We start from the raw sequence: 22025 nt of genomic DNA, 5'->3' as shown, positions 1-22025 counted from the left end.
TTTCTCTAGTTTGGACCGTAACTATAAAAACAGTTTTATAGCCCAAAATATTTCTTGCTTTCCTGTGGAAAATTGCCACTTTCCATTAACTTTTTTTTCAAAATGTAAAAACGCTTGATGGATTGCTACATTCAATCCAGAGAGGGAAAACTAGAATGTTTGTGTTTTCAAAGTGCAAGTGTTTTCAAATATATAAAAAGGCAGGAAACACACAGATTTTTATTTTATGATGCCCCTGAACCTTTCTCTAGGCAAGCAAAGCATTTCCAAGAATACCAGACTAATAGCAGCTGCCAGTGTGAGCTGGGTACGTATCCAAAGAAACAACCTTCCGTTCACCTGCAATCAAACTATATTCTAGCTTAGAACCTAAGAATTAGGCTTTATTTACTCTAATAAAATTCAAAACAGGATATAACTTTGGTTCTGTTGATAGCAATAATGTAGTAGATAACCTACTATGCCAAATTTTGTATTAAACAGCAAGTAATGACAGTAGATATTTTTAAAGGGAAGCATTATATGTGAACTTTCTTCTACCACAAATGCAGAACATATGGTGACATGCAAACTAGGCCAATATGTCAAACCATGGCTTAGTGTGAATACATGAGTGTGTGGGCTCTGGGAGATATTGTGGCCAATATTACTAAGGATGCTGTAACAAGCTTTGTCCCACAGTTTACAATCCATGGTTTGTCTGGGAGAGCTAAACCATGAGCCTGGGGTTAGGATGACATGCTAAGGCAAACCACTTAGTGCAGCGCAGCAGCAGAGTGACTGGGGAGGAGCAAAGTAACTACATCATCCTCTCCAACAGTCTGCATGCGCACGCTCAGGCCATAGTTTTGCTTGGCATGATGTGCAAACCAGGCCACTGTTTCCAAAACCATCTCCCTCTTTCAATAGTCAACAGGGGAACAATATGAGAGGTCTGCCATTCTGCTGCCTTCCTCAGCCAAAGGGATAAATACATCCTTGGTTCTAGGCCTCAGCTTCAACATTAGTTTTATTCAGAAACATTCTCATGAGTAAAATGCCTCTGAAACACACAATGCACATATGTGGAAAACAGTACAATCTTTACGGTGGTTCATTATCATCACTATTTTAAACTAAAACAAGATCCCCCCCCACACACACACACAAATACACTGAGCTTTGAGACATGGCCGGCCATTATTTGAATGGCAGTTAATTTTGCCTTGCTAGTAATGATACCTGCAGTGAAAAACTATCAACAGAACTCCTGTACCTTACAACTCCTAGATACCACGTCATCAACCATCTATGCAACTAGTAAAAAATACAAGCTACCCTATCAATCTCGAGAGCATATCAACCAGCCAAATTAAGCATTTTTACATTCCACTGGTTATACTAGAAAAATTAAGCAAGTGTTTAAATCTACCACTTATATCAATAGAACTTCAAGATTATGAGCTTTGGTGCAATTATATGCATAAAAAGATAAACATGTAATATTTATTCAGTTGTCCCTTTGGTAAACATTAAGCATTACTAATGTGTCAGTGACAACTGATTTGTTTATTTAGCGTTATATCCTTTTTGTTACCTCAAACAGAGAATTTTGTCAAGATCCCCTATTTCAGTTTTCCCTTATGCTCAGTTAGTGAAGTATTAAAGGAAGGGGGGGGGAGGACTCAGACATTGATAGATCACATCAGTTAAGGTAAGTTCTATGATCAGAAACTGGGGAATCCTAAAACACTTGTTTACTTTAGATAAAGATTTTTCTTTTCTATTAAGTCACTAATGAGAAAAAGAGAGTCTTTCTCCCAAATCCCAGTTACAAGTAGGATTTCTGAATCTAGGAATAGTCTTTAAAATATAACAACAACAACAACAGAACACAAAATTTTGGATCACCAGTGGCAACTGCAAGATGACTGTTGGTAGAAGAGGTACACACATATGTTTGGGAGCCCTGAAGCTGTCTGAAAAGCCAGTCTGGGATTCAGAATTGCTGCTGGATTGTAGATAGTTCTACACCTTACAAGACACAACTCAGTATTTTAGGAAAATGGGGGGGGGGTTTCCAATGACACAAAAAAGGGGGAATTGATAGCATCTACCAATACTTTTCACACAGGTTTCCAAAGGGAAAGACTCTTATTCGATTTCTCACACTTCATTACACAGTTTTGGGCACTGAGGAAGAGTTGACTCCAAATCTACCGCCTGTTCCAAATGATGACTTTTGATGGCTCTGAGGATTCATGTTAATGCCATAGCATTCATGTCTGATCCACGGCATTAAACAGGTACAACATGTCTAACATAGTCTTAAATAAGCTTTATTAGCTCTCTTCCAGAGGGTGCAACCACTTTCTTTAAAATTTACCTTAGACAAATACTTTCTTTGGAAATCCAATTTTTCATGTTTTCGTTATAAGAAGGTATTTTTTTTGCAAAGAAAAAACAAAGATTGCAAAAAATACCCATCTGCTAAAAATGCAAAGATAAATCTCTGGAAGACAAAATTACTACTCAAATTATTAGAACTTCAACTGTCAAATTTATATTTATACTGGGTGGTATCCAACAAAGTAGTTCTATCAACACAACAGAATTTCTGCTCCCCATGCACTCTCCCCAAATCTGTTGTGAAGGGTTGGGGGAAACCCCAGAACAGATGCAGAGATACATGGGGAGAGGAGTGCAAAGGGCAATTCCATTGTACGGCCAGAAGTCCTTGTGCTAATGGAATTGCATAACACATACTGCATCAGAATGATGCAATGGAAGTCTGTTACTTGGGTCCAAGAACTATCAGCAAAAAGAGAAAAAGGTATTATTGCTATTCAGTGAATAGAAACATGGTGAATGAGGAAGATACAGGCTATAGCATATAACCTCTAGTGTCATAAAAAGTTATTGAAAGAACTTGTGCGAAGTCTTACATAAGAGCTTACACAGAAAGCAAGAGTTTCTCTGGATTTGGGTTCACTTTTTTCACACAATACTCTTCCACTAGGTTAGAACTTGCCTTTCCATGTACACATAATACTTTCTGCTAGCAGGAGGATACTTTTGGATCAAAGCCACTGTGTTTGAAGATATGGTGCCACATATGAAATTGTGGATTTGCAAAACATCTTTGCTTAGTTACAAAGGAAATAGACTATAGTGCTTGACATTTGGCAATCAGTGAGTATCACTGAAATACTAGACGTATTTGAACGTTGCCAAATAAATTACTGTAAAAGAGGGAACACCACTTTATTACAGCTTAGTAACTGTATTAGTAACTAGAATTCTCAAGTACTCATGTAAACTACTGCATGCAGAGATCATGCCAACCCATTACCTGCCTTCCCTGTTCACCTCTGAGAAGAAAAACAAGCATGTAAAAATATCTTCCTTTCAGTTTCCATTATAAAGAAACAAGAGCTAGTTTATCAGATATTTTTGCATTCCCATTAGAATTCAACTAAGGTTATAAACAGGTTTAAAAGGCTTCATGTCCATCATTTTCAAGACATAGAAGGCAATATAAAATGATCGTCCCTGAACCAGTAAAGCCAAATTTACTAGAAACAAGAAAGGAAAGTGCATAAGGCAGGGATGAGAAACTTGTGGCCCTCCAGAAGTTGTTAAACTCCAACTCTCATCAGTGCCAGCCAGCATGGCCAATAGCAAGGACTGATGGGAGTTGGAAGTCCAGCAACACATGGAGGGAGGCAGGTTTCCCATCCTTGATGTAACTGATCAGTTTAGGTCAAGTTATTCCTATGTTCCAATCTTCTTGAGCTATGCGGAGACATCTAGTTTCAACAGTGACACCACAAGAACTGGAACTGCTTCTGTTTGGAGGAACACCTAAACTAGTAGCCACCCAGTAAACTGTTTTTCAATGGTAAGCCATATTCACCTTCTATGAAGATATGCATTACTTTCCACTCTCAAGACAGGCCCAAGAGCTTTAACTCCAGAATGAAACCATCCTAGAAACATATTCACTTCATTAGGCTTTCCAACTAGCTAACTTAGGAACTGCCATTAAGCAGTGGCCATAAAATGTCTACTAATAATGACCAGCCTGAAATACTGATACACACTACATAATGTGTTCTTTACAATAATTTCTCATTATATTAATTTCCACCACCAATTCAACATCTTGCAAATTCTCACACTACAATTCTATTTTGATAAACACTGCTATGTACTGTCTAGTTAGGTTCTCAGTTTGACTATTAATGGCACAACTAGAACATTATATTCCAAAATTCACAAGGCTTTTGCCCCTTTATAAGAATCGTAAACCATAACAACACTGAACCCAGGAAGCTTTTCCCATAATTCACTCAATAGAGAAAGCTGCAGCTATGAATGTCTGCCTTTCATAGAGTCCTGTTCTTTCTGGCATATTATTAACCTAACACCGCAGTGTCAAGACCAACACTGTCTCTCCTCACACCTGCCCCAGACCATACCATTAGCAGAAATGGCAGGGCAACAGTTATTTAGCAGATCAAAATATTTAGAGCATTGTTTCATTACTTACATTGTTGTTGCGTGTTTCAACAGCTGGAAATTTTCTGACAATGAATTTGACAGCCGATTCAAGATTTTTGTCAATAAGATATGATGGTTTTGCTTTTGGGTCTCCACATGCCTATGGAAGAAAATGAAAAAAGAAACTAAAAATATATTCTTTCCGCTAAGCATTATATAATTTTAGCCGATCTGCAATTAGAAACTAGGTAGGCTTCTTTAAGCTTTTTAGTGAGCAGGTGAAAAAATGAGTGGGGATTGTCACAGCTGGACTATGTAATGGGAGACAGTACAGAGATGCTCTTCTACTGGAAAAAAATGCATGGAAATTTAAAAGCAGTTAGTGCAGAATAGCAGTGAAGGGGAAGTTCAGTCTTAAAAAAGAAACAGATAAAGTGTGAGGTAGGTTCACCATGTATTTAACGAAACTAAGCAACTGGTAGAAAACTCTAGATGTCGTCATCTTTACAGGACAGTGCTGGGCTTATTGCATTAGTGTACCTTATCTGAAATAAAGTACCAAGCAATCTGTAGTTAACACTAGTTTATCTGTGATTTCTCTCTAAAAAACAAAACAATCAGTATTTGCCTGCTTCTAAAGGTAAATCAAATGAAGTAAATTTGTAAATTAAGTTTTAACGAGTTTATCATTTAGGCACAACTTTTGAACCCAGAGCCACATTCAGTATATTTAGGCCTACAAATACACAACAACCCCACAAAGATTTATTTCCATCACAGAAATCAAGTGTTTAGATGGATTTGGTGTCCAGCCACCTCCCCTTGCAGTCTGCTGGTATCAGTGAGGTGTGTGGTAGGAAAAAAGTTAGGTTCTCAATTTGACTATTAATGGCACAAATAGCAGCCATAATGAAGGCAAACAGTCCCATTGCCACATGTTATGTTCATATCAGCTTGGTTCCTAGGGCACAGATTTAATTTGTATACAAACTTGCTGCTGGACTACATTTGCTGAAGGACAGTAATTAGACTGTTGGTAACTAATGGGCCTGTGCCCAAAACAGGGACTCCACAAATTTCATATCAGATTGAATGGTGAGCATCTCTGCACTAGCTTGATTATTCTTGTATCTTTCAGTGATCTCAAATGATGAACAGTAATTTTTTTAAGGCATTACTGTCTAAATCAGCTCTTATATGATTCTGTGGCTACACAGCTGGCTAGCTATTGACATGGTAAATTTGTGGTCCCTTCTAAGTAACAGTGAAACTTTTTTTTTTTAAGTGCAATGTTCTAACCTACAGTTAAGACAAGCTGGGGTAGAGAACAGAACAATGGTATAAAGCTGAACTATGTAATTAACACAGCAGTGTTATCAGTTCAGAAAAATGTTGTGCAACAATTCTGTTTCTGTTCCAATATCCCTTACTAGGCTCAAAATTCTCATTTAACAGAGAATATGTGGCTCATGCAAACTATAACATGCTATGCATTTCTACACAACATAGTGCAAAGCCAAGATGGCAACTTATTAACTTTTCTACAGTTGTGTTGTGGATTATAGAGACAGAAGTCATGAAGTATGAAACTGATCTGAAAGCGGGCAGAGGGAAGGTGAAAAAGCTTTGCAAACCTTCCATACTTGTCCTTGCTGGGAAAGCATTGTAATGAAAAGAGAGAAGATTACACATAAACAAAAATTTCTTGAATTCCCACAAGCATTATGTTCAGGAATGCAAACTACTACTATTTAACAAAGTTAAAGCTAAGTGCTAATGTAGTTAAATATTTCTATTCATAGGCAGCACTCTAATAGGTGCTATTTCCATCACATATATGGTGCTCAAAATGTGTGTACAACAATTTTCAATTAAAAACATGTTGTATCACATCAGCTCCCAAAATAATCATTCTGATCAAAAGGGGTACATTGGAAGGAAAGGGAGTTAAAAGCAAACAGCACATGCAACTTTCAGGAGAGCAACTATCAGCGAAATATTACATACCTGAAATAGAAACGGTAGCCAAGAATGAAAAAACAAACAGTCGTTATAGTAGAATCCTAACACTACCTTTATATAAAGTGTGGTACAATTATGAGCTCTGCAAATATATCTTATCTATGCTCAGGCTGGTTTTCGAAGCAGTTAGTCAACATATCTATTTCCTATACAGAACACACACATGGCTACCATTCTTAAGCCAACTTAAAAGTTCTTTTGTAAAAAACAAAAACACCCCCCCTGAAATTATAATAATGCTACATGCATTGGTAAACCATACAGAGAATCATAGATTAAAAACTATAATTTTATATGTAGTTTAATATTTTAGTTTGGCTAATGCTTATTCTAGAATGTCTGAGATAGAAGCTCATTTGCTTGGCTTCTCTAATTTCCAATATTAAAGGATGCCCCCCCCTCTGTCACATTCTCATCAGCACCAAGACAATGAAGCACTTGTTACCCATTTTACCTTTTCAAATCTAAGATAATGTCATAGAAATCATCAATCTTGGGTTCTATGAACTAACACAGAGGTGGCTAACCTGTGGTCCTTCAGATATTCTTAGGCCATCAAGCCTGACCATTGGTCAAGCTGGCTGGAGCTGATGGGAGTTGGAGTCCAACAACAACTGAAGGGCTACCCCTGAATTAATGGTTTCTGTTCTCAGACATTTGTCCCTGTATTCTGGCAAGTATTTAAAGAGAAGGTGTAAGACAGCATAATAGATCTTAAATACTTTCCCAAACCTGTACTCATGTGTGCTGCAATGGTTCTCTGGGTAACAAATATTTTCCACATCCAACAAATCTTACTGACAGCAAGACATAAGTCAGGCCACTTTACCCAAGAGCTAATTCAAAATGTGCTACTAGAAACAAACACCACATAATGAGCATGAATTGGAATGTCAATATCGATCTTGAACTAAAATATTATCTTTTTAGAAAATGCATTAACAATTGCTGATCTTGTGCTTTGCTCAAATATGCCACTTTGTTTCAGGCGGCTTCAGAGATAGCACTGCATTCAAAGAATCTTGCATAACATCTGCACATAAGGTTACATCCAACATCACACATGAAGGCATCCCCTTTCTCTCCCCAGTCTGCTCCAGATGGCTGGAGAAATTATCTGGAGCAATTGGGGGGAGGTGGGAATGCAGGGGGGGTACAGAGAGAAGAGTGGAAGAGGAAGTCCTACTGTGCAGTTAAGCAGACATCACTGGATGTTGTTCACTGTCTTCAATACTGGACAACTGCAACAAGTATCCAGGGAAAGAAGATTGAAATTGCCATTCTACAAAGAAAATGCCTCACTAGAAACTTACCACTACCTTCCTATCAACTTTCAGGCTATTTGTCACCCCAATGAACTCCACTGAACTTGATTCCAGCCTCACAAGTGTCCATGTTGGCGTGTGTGCGTTGTTGCGTGAAACAGCATGCATTACGTTGGAGTTAAGTTGAGCAAGAAACGTCTTCAGAGCATTTAAATCATGTAAGAGTCTTTATTAAGACATTAAGGCTTTTCAGCAGTTTCCCCCCCCCCCTAGCTCTACAGCACATCTCTCTCCAAAAGTAAACACAAAAGACAACCTCTCAGCTCAGAGGCATTAAATCAGAAGAACAGAAGAACCAACAGCAGGCTGTTACAACTTTCCCAGATGTTATCTCCTGTTACCATGACAACCTGTCTGACCTTGAGTCTGCTCTCTCAGGCCAGGCATGGCAGATAAGACTGCTTCTCAAGACACATGCCTGTAACTTTCCAGACCTGATGAAAACATCCTTAGGCAGTACGGCCTAATGCCAACAGTCCCCCTTTTTCATCATGTCTGTAAATCCATTACAACAATAACACATTTCTACAATACATCTTGCAATACATTTCAGTACACTACATCATACATTTTCAATTCAGTTCAGTACAGTTCAAAATTACATCTCAGTACAGTTCAAAACTTTATTCACTCAAACTTTGGTTGAACACATGTCAAATAAAGTGTCTCAGGATCCATGTCTACAACTTTATTCATGCCAGGACTTGTTATTAATCCCACGGTAAATCTTTCAGGCGGTTTGCCTAAATTTGCTCTTGTAGAGCATCTTAAAGGAACCAGGGCTTCGGCTCTCTCTGCCCCCCCCCCATTTGTGCTTGTACTTGGCACTGCGTGCCCAGGATCTTCCATTTCCTCAGCTTTTCATTTCTTCGATCTGCGTTTTGCACAAATGTGCTCATTCAAAGCATCTCTGAGAGGTATTTGTGTACCTTCCACTTTAATGTCAAGATTTGGCTTAAATGTCTGTGATTGTGTTCATGTTTGTGTGCCACCTGTTCCTGTAAGAATAACTGTCTGCCTTTGATCCCAAGGCTTCTCTGAGACTTTAATGCTTCTGCTCAGAAGTAACTGCTGTGTTTCTGGACACCAAACTCTGAAATATGCATTCTGAAATCCCAAAACAAAACCTTGCTGTGCTCTGGGCGCAAGCTTGCCCCTCCTTTTTCCCTGTGGAATGTGGATCCAGCACCTTGCCCCGAATTTTTGAATGTGTTCTATTTTAGGCTTTCTGCCAGTAAGTTTCTCATAAGGAGACATTCCAAGTGCACTGTGTAACACCCTGTTGTGAATATAATTCGCATAAAGAATTGCTTCTGCCCAGAAAGAATTCCCTAAACTGCAATTCAACAGCATGGCTCTCATTGCTTCCTCAAGCACCCTGTTTTTGTTCTCTGCAACCCTGGTAGAAGGTTTAAGTGCTATTTTCTTACTTGCCAGCACTTCATGCAATGCTTTACCCATGAATTCTTCTCCCTGGCCTAAGTGTATAGCCCCCACCGTTACGCCGTGTTGAGTTTCGATTCTCTTAATGAACAGTTTCAGCTTCTGTTCGGCTTCACTTTTATGCTTTAACAGAAAAACATGACAAAATCTTGAAAAATCATCTACCAGTACCATGAAGAATTTCGCACCTCCTCGTGAAGCATTTATTGGCCCTGATAAATCAACATGAACTAGCTGGTAGGGAGCTGTTGTGGTTCTCTCAGCCTCCCGGTTTACTGGTGCAATAAATCATTTTAGCTTGATTACATGCATCACAATCCATTAACTGTCCACAGTCTCTTAAACACATGTTTTCACTGTGCAAAGGGGTTTTCTTTATCGTGTCAAGGTTTGCATGCCCCAGCCTTTGATGCCATTCATGGACGCAGCCCTGATGTACCTGTGCCTCAGCATTTAACACAGCACACCCTGCTTGACTGCTCTTTATTACAAACTGTGAATCATTCAGGCTTCCCTGCAAACACACTTGATCTCCCCTCATTATAAAACATTGGTCTTTGTGAAACAAAATTGAATAATTACAACTCACCAGTTTGCTCACTGACAAAATATTATGAGCCAATTCAGGAACAAATAAACAATCTGACATTATTCCAAGCTTGTCAAACTTCACCAGACCACGGGCTTCCACCCTCTTACGCGATCCATCAGCCAGGTGCACAAAGTCCTGCACTTTTTCTGAAGTATAAAACAAACTTCTGTCTTTGATTAATATATGGCTTGCCCCACTGTCAAGAAGCCAATTAACAGGAGCTAAATCTTGAGACTTCTGTTTACAAACAAAGTTCACACTGCCTTGCTTCAAGCCTCCGTCCCTGGAGTTTCGCTTGACTGGACATTCCCGCTGTAGATGCCGTCGATCTCCGCAAACATAACAAGCCTTCAGCCTTTGCTGCTCTTGCTTGTAATCCTGTTTGCTTTCGGCTGCCTCCTCCGGCACGTTGTTTCTGACAGCTTCCATCAGCTTGGCTCTCTGCACCTTCTGCCTCCGCTGCCATTCCTGGGACAAATCCTGCAACGCATCCCACATCTTTTTAGCCGACGGCTCATCTCTCACACACATCAGTTGAGAATCCGATAGAGCCAAGATTATAAACGCCTGCGCCCTCTGGTCTCGACGCTTCCAGGCCGCGGTCAATACCGCCGGGGGTTTTTCTTTAATCACTTCCCATAAATCCTCTTTTATCAGCAAAGCCCGCATTCTCGGCTTCCAGCTGCCATAATTCTTCTCATTAAGTCGTTCCATCGGCAAGCCTCCCCCAGACAGGTTTACAGCCATGTTGCTCACCTCCGTCTGGTACAATCACGCTGCCCTCTTTGGAACTCCGTCTGCCGTTCAGACCAGCAACTTACTCCCGTGTAATGCGCTGTGGATCTGGGCCCTGAACCCCTGTTGGCGTGTGTGCGTTGTTGCGTGAAACAGCATACATTACGTTGGAGTTAAGTTGAGCAAGAAACGTCTTCAGAGCATTTAAATCATGTAAGAGTCTTTATTAAGACATTAAGGCTTTTCAGCAGTTTCCCCCCCCCTCTAGCTCTACAGCACATCTCTCTCCAAAAGTAAACACAAAAGACAACCTCTCAGCTCAGAGGCATTAAATCAGAAGAACAGAAGAACCAACAGCAGGCTGTTACAACTTTCCCAGCTGTTATCTCCCGTTACCATGACAACCTGTCTGACCTTGAAAGTCTGCTCTCTCAGGCCAGGCATGGCAGATAAGACTGCTTCTCAAGACACATGCTTGTAACTTTCCAGACCTGATGAAAACATCCTTAGGCAGTACGGCCTAATGCCAACAATATTTAACATATAAAGTTGCCTTCTACTGAATACAAGCATCAATCCCATCTAGCACAATACTGTCTACACCAGCCTTTCCCAACTAGTGGGCCACCGGATGTTGTTGGACCACAACTCCCATCAGCCTCAGCCAGCATTGCCAATGGTCAGGAAAGATGGGAATCGTGGTCCAACAACATCTGGTGGCCCACTAGTTGGGAAAGGCTGGTCTACACTGACTGACAGAAACTCTCTAATGTCTCATGTAGGAGTCTTTCCCAGTTCTGATAGCTTTTTAATGGAGCTTCTTGGAAACTGAAGCAAAGATCTTCTACATGCCAACCATGCACTATACTTTTACGCCACAAAATAACCACTCACAAATGTGATATGCGATCACCAAATATAGTGACAGTCTGATTGGTTATAAGAAGCTGCAGCACACAGATTACAAAAGAAAAGAAATCCAAAGGGACCTGTAGAGGAATTGAACGTTACGTAAATCTTGCTGCAAAACTGACAACTGATCTCTGAAATCCAACCCTATCACTATCAGGGCCAGATACCAAGGTTCTCAACTGGCCAAGATCAGAAATATTTTTATATTAAAAAAAGTTGCATATCACAATCTATATTAAACTCTTTTCTGCAGATGCGCACAGATGCTGATGTGCTACAAGATAACTGGAATGTTTCCTCAGCTCGTTTATTATATTATTTGGCTGCATTAAAAGCTAAAGATTGGAATGATTTTTGGATCTAGGAACTAATGGACATAAAAGTTACTATCAGGAATCATCTAATATTCAGAACCCTGAGATTTCCTCAATTTTCTAGACATGCTACCATAACCTATAGGTCAACCAGACAACTAAACTTTGAATACACAAAGAACAAAAGCAAGTGAAAAGAGCCACACAAGGGCAAGGAAAGATTATGCTCATGATTATCATCATGTATGATGAGTAATGTTATTGACTTCAAGGTACCAGCAACAGATTGAAAAGCTACAGTGACATAAGGAACTAATGATTAAAAATAGCCACTGAATTGTGGGCTAAAGAGAAAATTTAAGTATCCACAGTTTTTGCTCTATAGAAATGTCTTGTGTCTCAGTCCAACTCAGCTTCAATTGCATGGGTTAATCTGTGGAGAACTGGAAATGCTTTTGGGCAGATGGCTGGGCTAAATGGTGTTTTGATCCTCTATGACTAACAGAACTGGTGGTACCAGTTCCTAAAGAACAGGCCTACAAATAGCTACTCAAGTAGTTGCCTGTGACCAATAAGAATTGCAACCACATAGATTGAAGTTTATGGTACAACAGCAGCTAGGCAATATTATACTATATACTAGTCTTGTTGCAAATGCAGAAGAAGTATTTAGTCAGCAACTTGTTCCCAATAATCACACAGTCATAAAAAGATCATCTTAGTCATGTGCCTGATGTTTCCACAAGGAGGATGCCTGTCTAATCTCAGGTGGGAGGCAGTTCCACAGGCTTGGGCCCAATACACTGAAAGCACAGCTTCTAGTCCTTAAAAGCCGTCATCTGATCCATGGGGGACCACCAACAGGAACTTCTCCAAACTATATAAGGGATCAGGGGGTCCTTAAGATATCCTGAACCCAAGTTGCTGAAGGATTTGTAAATTAATATAAGAGCCTTGGACCTGACCCGGTAACATATGGGCAGCCAGCGCAGGCTTTTAAGCACTGGAATGTGCTGTCAGTATTCTGTCCCTATAACAGTCTAGCTGCAGAATTTTGCACCAGCTGGAGCTTCCAAATCAGGCGCAAGGTAGCCTCACAAAGTGCACTGCAATAATCAAGTCCTGAGATTACCAATGCATCAATCATTGCAGCCAGGCTACCCCTATCCAAGAATGGCCACAGTTGGCACACCAGCTGTAGCTAGTTAAAAGGCACTTCTAGGCATCAAGGATACCTAAGCCTCAAGTGACAAAGATGGATCCAGGAGCACACCCAAACTATGTACCTGTTCTTTCAGAGGGAGAGTAACCATATCCAGATCAGGTAAACGGACAATCTCCCAGACACTGAAATCATCCACCCACAGTGCCTCCACCATCCCAGGGTTCAAGCTTAGTTTATTAGCCTCATCCATTCCACAACAGCATCCAGACAACATTCAACACCATGCTCAACCTCCCTTGACTCAGATGTTATGGAGAAATAGAACTGGTCCCAAGTTATGGTCTAAAGGCACATAGGGCCAGCACCCTACTGAAGCTAATCAGAGTTAGGTCTGGTCAGTGCCTGGATGGGAGACTGCCTGGGAACCATATGTAAGCCGCCTTGGGTTTGCATCATAAAAAGAAAGGCGGGGTATAAATGTAATAAATAAAATAAACTGTATCATCAGCATACTGATGATATTTGCCCACAAACCCCTAATGATCGCTTCCAGTGGCTTCTTATAGATGTTAAACAACATTGGTGACAGGATTGTGCCTTGTGGCATACATAACACAAAGACCACTGGGCCTAGACACAATCTCCCAGTGGTTTTCTCTGGACATGGCCCTGCAGATAGGAATGGAAACAACATAAAACAATTTCCCCAATACCTATCCCACAGATCTGGTCCAGGAGGATACCATGGTCAATAATATCATGTGCTTCCCTTGTCCCACTCTTGATACAGGTCATCATCAGGGCAACCAAGGTTGATTCAGTCCACAACTAAGTATGAACCCAGATTGACACAGATCTATATAGCCCGTATCTTCCAAGAACTCCTGCAACTACTCCACCACCAGTCTCTCCACCACCTTGCCTGGAAAGGAGGTATTTGCAACTGGGTGGTAATTATTGTAAACGGCTGGGTCCAGGGTGGGCTTTTTGAAGAGTGGACACACTACCGCTTGTTTAAGGAAGCAGGCACCACTCTGTCACATACAGACCAATTCATCACATAGAGACCAATTCACCACATCCTGGACCCACCTGGACAGGCTCTCACCAGCCAGAACGAACAGGGATAAAGAGAGAAAGAAGCTAGTCGCATCATTGCAAAATCGGAGAACATAAACCTGCATAACTCAGAATGTTACTCTGGAAAATAATTATGCTACAAAGGCAAAGTGCCTTCCCTAGCAAACCAAGAATGCCCTGGTATTTCAAAGCAGATATATTTCCTTCTGCAATACTAATTATTATATACCACAGCTCTTTCATTACAGCCAGCTCTATTGGTTGTCTGGAAAGTTTTCTTATGCAAATTAGGGTAATTCACCACAGGAAATTTTTTATTATTATTATTTTTATTATTTATTAAATTTATATACCGCCCGACTAGCGATAGCTCTCTGGGCGGTGAACATAAAATAGTATAAAAATACAATGAATAACAAAATAATATTAAAATACAATCAACAATACAATAAACATTATTAAAATTAGATCAATGTAACTTAAAATGCTTCAGAGAATAGGAAGGTTTTGACCTGGCGCCGGAAGGAAAGCAGAGTCGGCGCCAGGCGTACTTCCTCAGGGAGACTGTTCCATAGTTCGGGGGCCACCACTGAGAAGGCCCTAGATCTTGTCATCACCCTCCGGGCCTCCCTGTGAGTTGGAACCCGGAGGAGGGCCTTCGTAGCAGAACGTAGTGCACGGGCCGGTTCATATCGGAAGAGGCGTTCCGCAAGGTATCGTGGTCCCGCACCGTATAAGGCTTTATAGGTTAATACCAACACTTTGAATCTAGCCCGGAAACATATTGGCAACCAATGCAAGCTGGCCAGAACAGGTGTTATATGCTCGGACCGCTTGGTCCTTGTCAGCAATCTGGCCGCCGCATTTTGCACTAGTTGTAGCTTCCGAACTGTCTTCAAAGGTAGCCCTACGTAAAGCGCATTACAGTAATCCAAACGTGAGGTTACCAGAGCATGTACCACTGATGTAAGGTCCTCTTTACTCAAATAGGGACGTAGCTGGGCTACCAACCGAAGTTGGTAAAACGCATTCCTAACCACCGAGGCTACTTGAGCCTCAAGTGAGAGGGAAGAGTCTAAAAAGACTCCCAGACTACGAACCCGGTCCTTTAGGGGGAGTGTAACCCCGTCCAGGACAGGGTATATATCCACCATCCGATCAGAGAACCCGTCCACCAACAGCATCTCAGTCTTGTCTGGATTGAGCTTCAGTTTGTTAACTCTCATCCAGTCCATTGTCGAGGCCAGGCAACGGTTCAGCAAATCGACAGCCTCACCTGAAGAAGATGAAAAGGAGAAGTAGAGCTGCGTGTCATCAGCATACTGATGACAACGCACTCCAAAACTCCTGATGACCTCTCCCAACGGCTTCATGTAGATATTAAAAAGCAGGGGGGACAAAACTGACCCCTGCGGGACCCCATATTGGAGAGCCCGCGGTGTCGAGCAATGTTCCCCAAGCACTACCTTCTGGAGACGACCCGCCAAGTAGGAGCGGAACCACTGCCAAGCAGTACCTCCAACTCCCAACTCCGCGAGCCTCTCCAGAAGGATACCATGGTCGATGGTATCAAAAGCCGCTGAGAGATCAAGGAGAATCAACAGAGTTACACTCCCTCTGTCTCTTTCCCGACATAGGTCATCGTACAGGGCGACCAAGGCTGTCTCAGTGCCAAAACCGGGCCTAAAACCCGATTGAAATGGATCTAGATAATCAGTTTCATCCAATAGCGCCTGGAGCTGGCCAGCAACCACCCGTTCCAAGACCTTGCCCAGGAATGGAACATTCGCCACTGGCCTGTAGCTGTTAAAATTGTCTGGGTCCAAGGAAGGCTTTTTCAGGAGTGGTCTCACCACTGCCTCTTTCAGACAGCCCGGGACCACTCCCTCTCGTAAAGAGGCATTTATCACTTCCTTGGCCCAGCTACCTGTTCCATTCCTGCTAGTTTTTATCAGCCAGGAGGGGCAAGGATCCAGTACCGAAGTGGTTGCACGTACCTGTCCAAGCACCTTGTCCACGTCCTCGAGTTGAACCAACTGAAGCTCATCCAACAAAACAGGACAAGACTGTGCTCCGAAATTTTCTTATGCCTTAGTTTAGCATATTTATTTTATTTGTATTTTGTAAACAAAGGTAAAATTTTTGAAAACTGTCAAGCTTGCCCAATATATATTTGCCGTTAATGAACTTATGAAACGGAAAATTTTCCACAGAAAAATAAAGCACTGGAAAAAAATCACCACACATCATTGCTTACGACAGAAGTGGAGAACCTTTTTCTGCCAAAGGGCCAAGTTCCTCACTTCTGGGAGGGGGCTGCATGTCAGTGATGGGCAGGACCAGGGTTACATTCCAGCCATACAGGTTTCTACAGACACTCCCCCCTTCACATCTTTCCATCCAGCCACACCTTTTCATCTAGTCAAGCAAGCAATATTGTTGCTGTTCAAGGACACATTATAGCAAGGGAAAAGCACTCAAGGGGGAGAGTCGTGAGGGCTGGAAAAAGGCCTAGAGGCTTGAGGTTGTCCATCCTCGCCTTAGAGGATCAATGGTTTAATATTTTTCCTGATTCATACAATCAGGCCCAAATCCCAGAGTGGCAAAAGGGCTGGTGCCCTGACTAAGCAGCATCAAGTCTTAGTACCAAAAAAGTGACTGACTACCTTCCATATTCAAGACTCCCAATACCTAAGGTACTGGAACACTGTAAAAACATAATGAAAAGTCCATATAAATCTACTTCTGGTAAGAATGAAGCTATCTGATTCACATCTAATTTCATCTAAGCCCTATATTTCAATATAAAGGACATTACTGTATTGGCCATTTCACACTTTTGACTGGCTACAAACATTGCCCAGGATAAAATGATATGTAATTATGTGCTTCCTGTCTGCAATTGTTCCTACTATTCAAAATTCACCATCAGTAGTGAAAATGATGAAATGGGTGTTCTTAAGACCATAGATAGCACTGGGCTGATAGGGTATATCTTGAGGGAAAGCCCTACTGGCTTAAGTTCCACCAGTGTGGGGAAGGGGGAAAGGGCACGTCAAAAGGAATGAATGTTTTGGGGACAGGGAGAAAGTTAAAACAAAGTTACACTGTATCCTAACTCCCTTCATGCAGTGGTCCCACCAACAGAGCTCAGTGGAACTTACACCACCAAAAATACAGGTATAACTAAATTTACCCCATAGAAGTCAAAAAAATGAAGGTTTACACCACCCCCACAACACCCATCCACACACTGGCCAGAAGCAGTTAGGATGCATATGCCCCCTGATTAGGGTTGCCAGGTTCATGGCCTGAGACTGATCCTGTATCTTTAGGAGAAGAGAAAGTCAGCCAAGTGCAGGTTTTCTTGCAACACTGTAATGAGAAAAACCACAAGGTGGAATTCTCCCTTCCCCCTGCACAACTTTTAAAGATGTATCTGCGCTTGGCTGACTTTCTCTTCTCCTAAAGATACAGGGTTAGTCTCAGGTCATGAACCTGGGAACTCTACCCCTGACATATCTACCTGGGTAGAACTACTCTATCCATGCCGGTTAATAAACCAAGATGTGACCCTGGTTTATTTTCCTAGCCATAATATATCTCTCCTTTCAAATACGGCTGATATAAAACCTGTCAAAAGCCTCAATTTCTAGAGAACATATAGCACTAAATTCTGTAACTGTCAGTACATTGAGTGTTTCCATGAGCATTCCTACTGTGTGTTTTTTAATGAATAGTGTTAACATAAAAGAAATGGTGGTTTTATTTTATCAACCCTTTATATTGCAGCTGAAAAACAGTGATGAATTAGCTTTTTTTGGCTAAAAAGATAACATTAGACAGAGGCTGTGGACTTGTGCTATTGCAACTAGCAAATGCCAAAACTATTGTTTAACTAGAATAAAACCAGAAGCTAATTGATGCAGGAAGGGGGAGGGAACTTCCATTTTAGGCCAAGAGAGATAATGATATATACACATAGGTGTGAATTTAAAACATTAATCCACCCAATTTTTACATACAAGCAAAAGGTAAACTCTGAAAATCAATGGGGCTTCAAAGTACTTTACTTTAGCAAGAGCAGGCCACCTCTTAACACTAATCAGCTGCAGTTACTTCCTTTTTTCTAAAAAAAACTTTAACCCAATCATCTAACCACAAAACCACATATTGCCTGGTAATTCTCTCTTGTCAATTTAAAGAACCTACAAAACAAAAAAATACTCAGTAGCACTGAAGATATATACTTTGCTTCTGCAGTAAATTGTGTGACAAGCAAAAAAGATACTGTGAAAACTGCAAACCTCCTCCACATTTGTGTGTCTCAAGGGCTTTGCAACAGCTTGAGAAATAACAAGACTGCACTATTCAAATTTCCATGAATGCCATCCTTTTTGCTCCATCTCCTGCTTAGACCACACCAATGAGATGTCTGAAAAGTCACTGCTATACATACTGGTCCTCCAGATATGATAACAATTTCAAAAACATTCAGATACAAAATTGCAATCCACATTAACTACCAAATGAATTTATGAACTGGTAGAAAGCTGAACTGCTCCAAATACCCGTTTATAATGGCCCTTGTTTTCTACTCAGCACTCATGAACTTTTTACGCTGGGCCTGGGTGACAAACCTACAATTCTGGTAGATGTTCTAATTAAGTTATTATTGGAATATAGTTGGAAGTTGACAGGGGAGATATTCAAAACCATGCTTCAAAAGTGGGGCAGAAGCTTTAAGTCATGTACCCCTTCCCTTTTTTCCAAAAAAGAAAATATTCAGGCTTTGAATCTACACTATGGGAATAAAGCTAAAATAGTACAAAATTCAAACAACACAAACATGATTTAGAATAAAATTTTATGAGCTTGGAATACAAATTATAGAAGCTCTTTTGATGTTAGGCTAATTTTTAAAATGTACACTACCTTTGATACATAAAAGCAGCCTTACAAAAAAGCTTACAAGACTGCAATCCTATAAATCTCTACTCAGAAGTAAAGGTCCAATGGGAGTTACTTTCACTTATATGTGCAGGATTGCAGGACAATCGACCTTACATATTAGAGAGGTTAGCCATTTGATAGGGAGTATACTGATGACATGGAAAAAAAACCTTTTGTGAAGTTTGCATGCTTTGTCTCCTAGATCTTTACTCACCACAGAAGACCTGAAGTTGCCATTTACAAGCCTTCCCAGCAACATTTCCATGCTAATAAACTATCATTAGCACAAACGTTTTCATTAAGGCACCTTCAACTTTTCCTAAAATCAAACATTCTTAATGCCATATAACATTCTTTTGAGCAGGAATGCCCTGACTTCAGTCCATATATCCTGTTTCTTTTCTTTCTATTTTAATCTAGAAACCCTCTGATCCATGGATGTACTTTAAATTTACCAAGCAAAGGTACACGCTCAGAATCTGTTTAACAGTTAAGGAACTATTAATCTGTGTTAAGTGATCCTACTTACTCATGCTTCAGACTCTAAGTGCCTTGCAGAATTAAGTCCAGGATTGCGCATCACAGTTCTAGCAGCTAACAGGCACTAGGTGGTACACCAAAAGTTTTTTGTAGCCAAGCCAAAAAACCAAAACTCTGTCCATTTCTCTTTCTGAAGTCCTGTAATCAAGTCAGTGTACACCTTACATAGCTTTAAAATATAAAGACACTGACCATACATAATTTACAGAAATAACACTATGTAGCATCTAAGAAAGAAATGCTACATTTCTCATATATAAAAAAATCCACCCTGGTTGGAATCCTAAGCACATTCTTATTAAACTCAATAGAATGCAATTTCAGGTAAAAATGCCCAAATTTGACAACCTTAATACTTGAAGAAAACTATGTTTAACTTAAGAAACACATGTATTTTAAAACTATTTTATTATTTCCATAGTACAGTTGCAATATATGAAATTGTTACCACAAAAATAGTCACACGGTTATTTAAAAAAAAATTAAATCTCAACATTTTGCAGCTGAAAACTCTCACAAAATTGCATGGCTGTTATGAACTGTGAGGAGCAAGGGGAGAATAGAACATCACTTTTTGTAAGACATTAACACTGTGGGTTGGTTATCAAGTTTAATGATGTGTCGCCACCATTGGAAGCAAACCCTGTCAAAAAAATCTCTTTTAACTTTCCTTTGTCAAAATGTCTCCTCTTTTTTGGCAAGCAACGATCCAAGCAGTACATAACAACTGTTAGCATTCATGTTCACCAAGTAGCGTTACCTTTCTAAATAACCTTTTACTTCAAATGAGGCAGCACATCATTCAATTATAATACCCACTTTTGTTATTAATTGGACAATTGGAAGAGGTTAATTTTCTCTCTGTGGCTGCATGACTTATAAGTGAGGTGTAGATAAGGAATAGTGCAGACTGACGAGATCCTCCTTATTTTGTGTATGGAACTCATTTTAAATTACATACTACATATGGAAGACAGCTACCCTTACTCTGAACCCATTTTCGAAAACAGAGACTAGTAGAGCTTGACTTGGGAAAAGAAGGTTCTTCCTCACAACAACCACCTTTATCTCCTCCCCTTTCTACGGGGGAAGAGCAGATGGATAAAGCCAGATGGCGCATCCGGCCCATTCCATACTGGCAACCCCCCCCCTTCCATCCCAGTGGGCCTTTGCGTAAAGGAAACGGGAGTTTATATATTGGCCATCGGCGCCTCCGCCCCAGAGCGAAACAGTTCCCACACCCAGCAGGCCTCGCTGACTAAGAGGCAGGAGCCGCTGCTGCTGCCGCCTCCTCCTCCTCCTCCTCTCAGGGCGGTCGGGAAATGCGCGCTGAGGATAAGAGCTAGTTAGGCCGTGTGCGCTGGCAGCCGCCAGCGGCCAGGCCAGACAACGAAAGAGAAGGGAAGAGGCGCTTGGAAAGCGAGTCGCCCATCTTTAACCTAACGGCGGGTGAGGGACATACTCTGAGGGACCCCCCAGACCGCCTCTCACCTCCCCGCTCCCCCACCCCTCCCCGCAGCCGGGCCCGCGCACCTTCTTGATGTTGTAGAGGCGGGTGAGCATGCCGACGCCGCGGTCGTTGAGGATGGTCAGCTTCTCTGCCAGCTTCTGCTGACTGGGCTGCAGCACCGAGCGCGACATCCTGAGGGAGAGACAGAGAGAGGGGCCGCCGAGGCTGCTAAGCTGCTGCTGCTGCTGCTACTACAGGGAAAGGACGGTTCCCCGCTTGCGCACTCTCTCGCGTTCGCCAACCCACCTACCTACTCACCCACCCACCCCTCGTCACTCCCGCTAGGCAGCTCCGACCGCGCTCACAGCGCCTCCATCGCCCGGCTTCCTTGCCTTTCCCCCCCCCTGCGGCTGCTGCTGCTGCCGCCGCCGCCGCCGCCGCCACCACCCTCGTCGTCGTCCCCCTGCCCGCGTTGCAGCTGCCAATCTCAGGCTTCGTTAGGCGTGGCGGCGGCGGCGGCAGCAACAGCAGAGGCTCTCCCACGGCCGCTGCCCACAGAGAGGCCGGGCTCCTGCGCCCCACGTGATGCGTCTCTCTGCTGCCCCTCAAAGGTGGAAACATGGCAGAAGAGCTTCCGTTTCAGGATAAGGAGGGATGAGTAATAGCGCGTTGTGGATGGACGCTAGTGAGGGCCCCTACCTTGACTACCCCGTTTGTTGTCTGTTTCTAAGGTGGCGACGTTTTTTAAAAGAAATCATAACTTCTTTCTGTTTTGTTTTGAGTCCTTGTTTGCTTTACAGTACAAAGCTCCTGTGGATGTTAACAGCCAAAATAGGATAACAACTTTGTGAGGGCCAGCGAGAAGGTCATAACCTTATGCAGGGATTTCTGCTTTGAAGTAAGACCCACCGACTACAGTGGGGCTTATGCCCACATAAGTGTGTCCTGAGACTGCAGTCTTCTGCCTGCTGTCATAAAAAGGCTTTAGCTCAGGGAAGGGAAGACCTGTGGA

The 22025-nt window shown here is 41.7% G+C and overlaps 1 protein-coding gene across 5 annotated transcripts in view; it reads right to left on the bottom strand.

Annotated features, from left to right (window-relative positions):
• The window catches only part of NCKAP1 (NCK associated protein 1), a 69158-nt gene extending 47597 nt beyond the window's left edge, over nucleotides 1-21561 (bottom strand). For 4 of the 5 annotated variants that reach the window (XM_061608272.1, XM_061608274.1, XM_061608273.1 and 1 more), the window contains exons 1-2: nucleotides 21097-21561; nucleotides 4532-4642 (exon numbers count right to left, since the gene is read on the bottom strand). In XM_061608272.1, coding sequence (XP_061464256.1) covers nucleotides 4532-4642; nucleotides 21097-21204 — 219 coding nt within the window. In that variant the 5' untranslated portion in view covers nucleotides 21205-21561. Of the gene's footprint in view, nucleotides 1-4531; nucleotides 4643-20550; nucleotides 20639-21096 lie in introns of those variants that run through there. The other variant, XM_061608277.1, reaches the window with a different exon arrangement.
• Nucleotides 21562-22025: the final 464 nt, after the last annotated feature.

The sequence above is a fragment of the Rhineura floridana genome, chromosome 2 (assembly GCF_030035675.1).
Source record: "Rhineura floridana isolate rRhiFlo1 chromosome 2, rRhiFlo1.hap2, whole genome shotgun sequence".
Lineage (NCBI taxonomy): Eukaryota > Metazoa > Chordata > Lepidosauria > Squamata > Rhineuridae > Rhineura > Rhineura floridana.
This window is presented reverse-complemented; position numbering and strand designations above follow the sequence as displayed.